This window comes from Branchiostoma floridae, chromosome 16 (assembly GCF_000003815.2).
Source record: "Branchiostoma floridae strain S238N-H82 chromosome 16, Bfl_VNyyK, whole genome shotgun sequence".
NCBI classification, from domain to species: Eukaryota; Metazoa; Chordata; class Leptocardii; order Amphioxiformes; family Branchiostomatidae; genus Branchiostoma; species Branchiostoma floridae.
The window spans coordinates 15,634,975-15,643,653 of NC_049994.1; the positions used below are offsets into that span (position 1 = coordinate 15,634,975).

Sequence of the window (8,679 nt, forward strand, 5' to 3'; positions counted from 1 at the left end):
ACAATCAGCACGTCCAGTCCGCCGGGTGGCGGCGGCGGTCCGGCTCGTAGTCTCAAGCATTTTCTGACGATTTCTTCATTCCAGGACCATATGTAGATTATTCTGTGGCAAAACATAGCGACCTGTCATGTTTACTCATCAAAACATACTGTATTTCAGTAGATTATACACTCCTTCATGTGTTTTCCGGTGTTTAACTGTGTTTTCCTCTGTTTTCCGGTAAAAAGCCTGACCGCTGACACACAGAGTCCGTGTTTAGGAAATGGCCGGCTGTCATTTAGCGTGATATATTACAGGGCTTGCCACCACCACATGTGGAGATCTGTTTCATGCACTCGATTCCTAAAGTCTACCTCCCTAAACTTGCTATAAAACGTGCCAAAAGATTGTGATTTTAGCCAAAGATTAGCTAAACCGTCCCACAAAACGATAGTACATTAATGTTGGCGTTCAAAAAGGACAATACGGGATACAAAAGGGAAGGCATACACCAGGCGGTTGGGCGGAGAGAATCCATTTTCCTCGCTTGACAAGCATGCCTTATAAACAAACAGTCTAACCCCTTGATAAATATGACAGGAATTAAGGACTACTGGTGTGAAATATCCTTAACGACAACAATCCTGAAGCTCAAGACTTCTGGAAGAAACGCTTCCGGACAGGTGGCTACTTGAAGTTTGCCTGGGACTTCCGCGACGGATTCGAACCCAGGAAGCTTGGTTTGTCTCGCAAGACTGGGCAAGCCAGACCACAGGAAAGCCGACACGACACACAGGAAAAGTCGGCCAGGACAGAAAATAAAGCCCCGATCACGAGCCAGAGAGGGAAAGAAAAGTCGGCCGTATCCAATCCATTTTCACGGCCAGAGAACAAAACGACTGAAAGGTTCCCGTCCTTTTCAAACAGCCCGGCGGGGTAACGGTACAAACTACGCCGGGAAAAATTCATCCCAGCCCCGCACACACACTTAAACCTCGCGATCGGAGAGAAAATATCGTCCAAAACGGACGACTTAAACGGAAAATCGACCCACCTTCGATACACACGACGTGATCGCGGACCCGGGAAGCCAGCAGAGGATCGTCGATTTGCTCCAAGAGATCGTAGATGGCATAAATGTTGGGGTGGACACTCTCGAATCTGGTGATCTCCTGTCGAATTGCCAGGGAATTGCTGACCTCCGCTTGATAATTCATCTTCCACGTACTCTCCTCCTGTGTGTCTGTCGTTATCTGCGGAAATCCTGGGCCATTTTCAGCGGGACAGCCCGAAAAATCCACCAAAACATCGCACGGTTACGGCAGACATCCGCCGTCCCAAATCTCACTTCCAGCGAATCACATGAACCGGAAGTAACCGACTTACACTTCCGGGTTGTGGAAAGTACCAAGACAAAGCGGCCACAGGGGTGAAAGTTTTTTTGCCTAATTACATAGCGGGTACTAATTAAGAGACAATTGCAATTACTACAGTAATACAATTGATTTTAAAACCCGAAATACGTTAATATAAGACGGCTTTTAATTCGGTTCATAGAAATTCAATTATTTTTTTTTACAAATGTTCGTGCATCCATGTAATGTTATATTGTAACGTTATTTGACGAGTAAACATTGTCTTTTCAAGGAAACGTAAATTCGAAAAGTTGGGAGAAAACTAAAAAACAAGCAACAATATGACGAATGATTTGATATTTCTACGATTTAATCGGGACATATGCGTCCTGGAGTGCCAATGCTACTAGAAACCTTTCAATTCAGCAACGCACACTCAGCAGTTCTCGATACATATTTGTCTTTTTATTTTATTTTTGGTACAGTACTAGTAACTAATTTCATGAAGACGAGAAACAACATTTTGCAAGCTTATGGTCTAAAACGAAAAACTCACTCGTCGGGAACGTTGCAATTAGTGATGAAAGTTTTGTACAATTATAGACAGTATTAGCAAACTCAGAGAGATGAACAAGAACACAATTTTCAAATTTTCATAACTTTAGAGTCCATTCCATGTCACCATGCGGGTTTTTAGGTGATATTTGTTATTAGTCTGAATTATTTTGAATACAAGAATATCTGAGCCACAATAATTAAATTCTTTTTAAAAAATGAGTAAGAAAATACTCATCTTTTTGAATTCCTTTGAATATCTTAGAAATATTTTGAAAGTAACTGTACAAAGATATCTTTATTTAGAAGAATTGTGAAACTTCTGCGTGAATATTTCACATTTACAAATATTTGTAAACTTTGCCAAATGGTGAAATTAGTTTATTGCCCCCATAAAAGTAAGCCCTATTGTTGCATCTGTATATTTTTAGATTTCACTGCTGGGCACTGGTGGATCCTTTGTAGTGGGCCATTGTTGCATGGCACCCAACCATACTTTGCAAGGATGTGTGAATTGCTATCTTCCCAGCCCACTGAATCATTTACAAAAAATGGTAGAAAATGGTAAATAATGGTAGAATGCTGTTATCATTATTTAGAAACCATTAGAAGTATCCAATTCCACACCATGAATATTTCCAAAGTTTTACAGAACCAGGGAAATATTTATAAAGTTCAAATAGTTTTAAAAATATTTCTGAATTATCAAATGTCCTAGACATATAATTACAAAACGTAAAAATCAATTCTAAACAATAGCAACAAACATCCACTCGGTGTCTTGGAATGGACTCTACCTTCTCTTTTGAAGCTTGAAAAGGGAACTCCGCTTCGTTGACTTTTTCGCATCTGTACTTCAAAATGAGATATTGATACTTTGTGTACAGTGCTTCTGATTCAGCTCGGCAGGTGGTTCGACTTTTTAAGTAGATTTTCAAGGTCGTACAGCAAAAAATCTACTAATCGAAACAAAAGTCAAGCTTGTACGAACTCGAAGCTTGGAAATAGAACCTAAATCGATCTTCTTTGAAAACGCTGACGTTCCATTTTCTTTTAAAACCACCTGCTTCAAGTTTCAAAGCACTGAAGCATTCCGAGGATGACGGTCTGTCTGCTTTTACCTTCTGTGCTAAAAGGGTGGATTCCAGTCTCCGGTAGTTTCAAATCCTTGCACTGCAACGTCTTTTTATGTGCGTTTTAGTGACGTCTTGTTTCAAGGCTCACCCCTAACTGCTTTTCTAGACAAAAAGGCGCCACTGCGGATCGGTAAATGCTTTGAGCGGCCGCGAGTTGAATGCTATAGGTCCCCGGAGAGTTTCTGACGGATTCCTTTTCCGATATTCTTTGTTGTCGGTGTTATTTTTATTCGGGTGACTTATAGCAACATACATGTGCTGATATCATCTATATCATAGCGTTGTTTATCATCTGTCTGCTACTGTTATTCCCCGCACCAGATCTAGACTAACAACTTTGAATGAATGAATGAATAAATGGTTTATCGACTTGTGAAATTTTGCAGCCCTTTCTAGGCTGAAATACATTCCACTCACATCATTTTAAAACTCAAAGTGCAATTTCGCTCAAAACGTCACATATCTATAGTACACGAATCAAAACTTCAAGATGGCAGTTTAAAAATATCAAAATAGTACAGCAATTTCTACATGTCATGTTTCGTCGTTTAGCTTTCTTAAGTTAACAATTATTATAACGGCCTGTTTTTCTAATGGGTGGTTCGGCAGAATGCTAGGGTCATTTTCTCAGAGTTTCTTGGATTAAAAAAAATAGTCAAATTTAGAGAAATATGGAAAATAATATGCCAAGGGATTTAAGCCATCATTTGCCAGCACAGGGAAATATTACCTTTGCCGAGGATTGACTCTCCTGGCCAAGTTGATATTCACCCAATCGTTATGCCGACTTCTACTATCCATACGGCACAATTCAACGCCTTAGATCGTCCGAGCGTCGACCGTATTTTTCAATGAAAATCTGCCCCGTCACAAATAGGACTGGCCTCGTGTTTCATCCCAGAAAGTTGAAGTAGTTGTCTTTTTTAGTTGCCTTTTTGCTGCACAACTCACATCACACGAGGTTTAAAGCCAAACGAACGAGCTGCTAAAAATCGCCCGAAGCCCTAGTAATCGTCAGAACGTCGGCCGTACTTTGACCGAAAATAAAGTACGTTTGGAGCTCGCCGACAGGTCGACCGAGCTCAGTTCTTGATTTGCAATTAATTGTGACGGGGGCCTTACAGGGGAGGCCCGGTGGAGGCTACTGTATTGTTGAGAGAATCCCTTATTGTCAGTCGTCATTCTGATTGAATGGTATCATGTGTGCCGCTTTGATATGGCTAAGGTCGTCATCAATAGACGCTAATCTCTGGATAGATGTTTGGAAGATTGTATCATGTTGTTAAACTTATTAATGCCAAATCATGTGCATAATGTAGCATTGTAGCTTGCATTAACTAGGGATGACCAGTTACAACGCATACAAAACTATTATTCCCATACTGTACATTTATGTCAAATTTAGAGTAATATGACTTTAGACCGAGTCATTCTAATAATTTTACTGTAGAGTTAACCGTTACTTCGAATAGTTAAATCAATATATATCATTACGAAATGATCTTCCTACGGAGCTACCATGTATAGAAATGTCTTCATGATAAAGGACACATCGTTTGGCGGATACTACCTATTTGAAGGAGCTTTTCAAGTGCCTTGCCGACACCAACTAAGCCAATATTCAAAAGCGACCTCTAGTGGACTGAAGCAATATAACATATACCAAAAACAGTGTTATGCATGTAACTGTCAACAGAAATTTCATCAGCATTTGTCATCAGAAATATGATTCCAGTTCTAGCTTTGAGAAAACCTGAGAAAAGCTTCACTTCTACAAGAGAAGAGCAATGATGATGATGTTTTTGTGATCACATTCATGAAACACAATGCCAACTCGTTACCTTAAATCCACCAAAGGATGCAGTTGGTCAAGATCTAGCTTTGACCCCTGCCCCCACCAGGCCCCCACATAAGCTTGGACTTGGTGATTAACTAGGATTACATCGACAGAATCCTTGACCTTGGATTGGCTCAACATGCTGTGGGTCATCCCTTAATGTCAGAGGTCATCCACTTTCTCTTTGGTCAATATTCAACAACAGGTTTTCTATCCTCTGGGGTGCATTGATTACAGTGTAGTTGAGCCTGCCATACAGCTATGAATGTAGATGGGTAATTTTCAGCAGGGTATGGTTGCCATTCATTCACTTCGATGTTCTGTCATGTTTTCTTTGAGTGAGTTTTTTTTCGTTCACTTGTGATCAAATGTCCAGCTACATTGTATGTCATGTAAAATAAGCATGTTCATGAGGTATTTGTTTGCACCTCTGGTTTACATGATCAGTAGAATAGAGAGGCCCTTTGGATGAAGTTAAACTTTTTTATATCCAATTTGATTTCTTGATTCCCATATCACTTTGATTACTTGGTTCATAGATTCCTCTGCATCTTTCGATGTTTCAAATTTGAAAAAGACTAACGCCTAAATGTTAATATTGTAGCACCAATTTTGAAGGAGGTTCTTTTTCCCTAGTTGTTTAATTTTTCCATTTAACCATTCATTAAAACTCAATTTCGCTGTTTGAAATGCTGAACAGTTTGTTATGCTGGCACTATGGCTTCTATATAATGGTTTAATATTTGAGTATTTGAAATGTCTATTTGCAATGTCTATGTCACATTTTATTTCAGCTGCCTGCTCTAATATTCCTTAAAAATCTGACAACCCCAAAAGTATATTGGTGTAGCCTTTTGCTAGTCTATAATTGTGTTAATTAATACAAAAAGAGCAAATCATTTCATACAAGAAACAGTCAATGTGTACAGTACATGTCATAGGATTTTATTTTGTGGCAAAAAATTTACAGGGAACAAAAATGGCATCTAAAGACCAAGATAGCATTTCACAATGTTTCATTGGGACTTTCACAAACTTGCTATTCTAAAATCTCACTCATGCATATTGCAATGTACTTAATAGAATGAACCAATGAAAAAATCACATTCAATATGCATCCTTGCATCTCTAACATATGTGACTAAAATTGGCTAAATCTACGAACAAAATGTACAAGAGACACAGCTAGTCTAAAACAATACAGCCTCTTTTGAGAGAAAAAACCTTTCCGTTTTTGCTAAACTTACAAGAAAAGCTTCATATGTACAAATCCACACAATGTTGTAACATATTGATGCACATGTAGTCTTGCCACTGTATACATATACAAGTTGTTGTTTCATACATAACAACAAATATTGTAACAGCTGCTAATTATAGTAAGCTACGATAGAAATGGACCAGCAAAAACAGTTTGGTTATCAAAGTTCTTGCCATAAAATACAAATGGTATCATGATATATATGTTTGCCACACGTTTTTACATAGGTCGCCCTGCAAAAACATTTTTTCTTTCAAAAAACCCTTGCAAATAATGTTCACACAAATACATATACTGAATGTTACATGTTGTAGTAATATTATGGACAACTGCACATGTGTAAGTTGTGAGGGGAACGTGTTGCTTTACATGCACAAGGACTCCACTGCAATGTCTGATGTATATAACATTATGTGTGTGTGTATCTGTGTGTGTTATGCTCTTAGGTGTATAAAACAATGCTACATACAGATCTAGAGAAATAACAGTGAATTTCTAGTCTCCAGACACAAACATAAAGAGTACAGCTGTAATATCACTCACAGAGAATAGCAGCTTATTTTGCAGGCCAGCAAACATAAGAGTACAATGGTCAACAAGACGATTTCAGGAAGTATTAGTACATGTGCAAGTATTACAAAAGGACAGCGTTTTTTCAGCAAGATAACCTGTTACAGCCAAGCAATATATAATCCAGTGTATGATTCTTAGACACTTTTTAAGCAAAAAAATAATGAAAATTCTTTGTTTCTTTGAATCCTAACATACATTTTTTTTCATTCTGTAGGTCTTGTCCAGTAAATACGTAAAATGACAGATTGTTTTTGATTTCCATTTTCTGAAACTAAGATAGCAAATAAGTTGTGTGGATGGATATGTTGTGTTGGAATTTTGACAGAACATAATGGACAAAAAGACTTTGAAAGTCAGGGTAAGGGTTGCAGATGTGTATTTGGAACATCAATGTTGGAATTTTGACAGAACATACTGGACAGAAAGACTTTGAAACATCAATGTTGGAATTTTGACAGAACATACTGGACAAAAAGACTTTGAAAGTCAAGGTAAGGGTTGCAGATGTGTATTTGTAACATCAATGAAAAGTCGAGATTTGAAGGATAGGAATTTATGGATATATTTTGTAGTGAAAGAGGAAAGGAAAGACAAAAATGACATGGTGTTCTTTGGGATTTAGGTGAAAAAAAAGATGGAGATTCTTAAAGTAGTACTCATTTTACATGTTGTAAGACAGATAACTGTGTTTGAGTAGCCTCAGTCTTATTGTAATTGTCATGATCTTTTGTCAACATCTGGGATATTACTACAAACACTAAACATTTCCTGATGATTTTAGTTGCTATAGAAGCAGAGAAATAAAGAAATTTGAAAAGCAATACAGTCTAAATGTTAGACAAAACAAAATATGATGCAAGACAGGATGTTGCAGGTGTTTTCAGCATCTGTGTGCTCTCAAGATGGTTACACTAGGCCAAAGTAGCACCTTGTCAAAGACACACGACAACAGATGAACTTGTAAACTAGCAGTATACCTGATCTCAGCTTAGATGCCAGCCTCCTTATAGCTTGAGTACGCTCTCTTTGTTGCTTTCCAGCCGGGAAGTGACAGAAAGAGTGCACAGAGCTAAAAAGGCTGGGAACAGGCTATGCTGCCCTACATTGTAGGATTACGGCTGGCTGCAAAGTTTTCAATTTAACATCCATTCAAACATCATTATTGTACTTTAAAAGTTATTCAAGTTTTTCTTCAAGTATGATTTTATACTACCATCAAAGTTAAAAGCAACATGTTTTTCAATCCCTTCATAGCTACAATGGAACCCTTACAATACAATTTGTCACTAATACTAATTTCTCTATGTTACTATGTCTGCGTAGACGTAGAAGTTTTGTGTATTCTTGTGACTGAGGTTGTGCTGTGTGTTGTTGCATGAAAAATGTGCACTTATGTTTGAAAAGAAACCTGTTGTCTTTGGCAAGGGTAACATACACACTCCGTCAACGTTCAATTTGTACACTTGTTACAATTTTTATCAAGAATGCTCCTCCTCCCCACACATGACGTGGAACAGTCCAAAACCTTACAGACTCGATACAAGCTTAGGGACAAACCATACTACACAGGGGGGCATTATATGGGAGGAAAGTGATGAAAATGGTTACTTAGTTTACATGCTTCACATAGCATGGTGGTACTTCAAACAGTTTGTACAGAGGTTCCTAACATTTCTAACATTGACAACTTGAGCACCCCTTTATCATATAATGGCACAACCCAGTCTTCAGTTCTCAAAGTTCTCTTGGAAACATCTACAGACTATACCAATGGGGGATGATGGGGGTGGGAGGGTCTGTCAAACAATGACTGAAGTAATGCACAGTCTGTCGCCATGGAGGGACCCGCCTTGTGCAGGGTTGTCATGGTAACGTGATGATTGACAGTCACTGCTATGAAGCCGCGCTGGCGGATCCGCCCTCTGCTCTCTTGATGTACAGGTTCAGCAGCTTCATCTGGAATCAACAACAACTCAGGTTCAG

The 8,679-nt window shown here is 38.6% G+C and overlaps 2 protein-coding genes across 15 annotated transcripts in view; both read right to left on the reverse strand.

The window, feature by feature from the left end:
- The window catches only part of LOC118403084 (arf-GAP with GTPase, ANK repeat and PH domain-containing protein 1-like), a 91,419-nt gene extending 90,059 nt beyond the window's left edge, over positions 1 to 1,360 (reverse strand). For 9 of the 14 annotated variants that reach the window (XM_035801529.1, XM_035801526.1, XM_035801541.1 and 6 more), the window contains exon 1: positions 1,034 to 1,360. In XM_035801529.1, coding sequence (XP_035657422.1) covers positions 1,034 to 1,196 — 163 coding nt within the window. In that variant the 5' untranslated portion in view covers positions 1,197 to 1,360. The remainder of the gene's footprint in view (positions 1 to 1,033) is intronic. The other 5 variants (XM_035801539.1, XM_035801533.1, XM_035801531.1 and 2 more) reach the window with 1 other exon arrangement.
- Positions 1,361 to 8,589: 7,229 nt separating this feature from the next.
- LOC118432835 (CLIP-associating protein 2-like) overlaps positions 8,590 to 8,679 on the reverse strand; it is a 1,076-nt gene continuing 986 nt past the window's right edge. The window contains exon 3 of the mRNA XM_035844456.1: positions 8,590 to 8,652. Within this exon, the coding sequence (XP_035700349.1) occupies positions 8,590 to 8,652 (63 nt within the window). The remainder of the gene's footprint in view (positions 8,653 to 8,679) is intronic.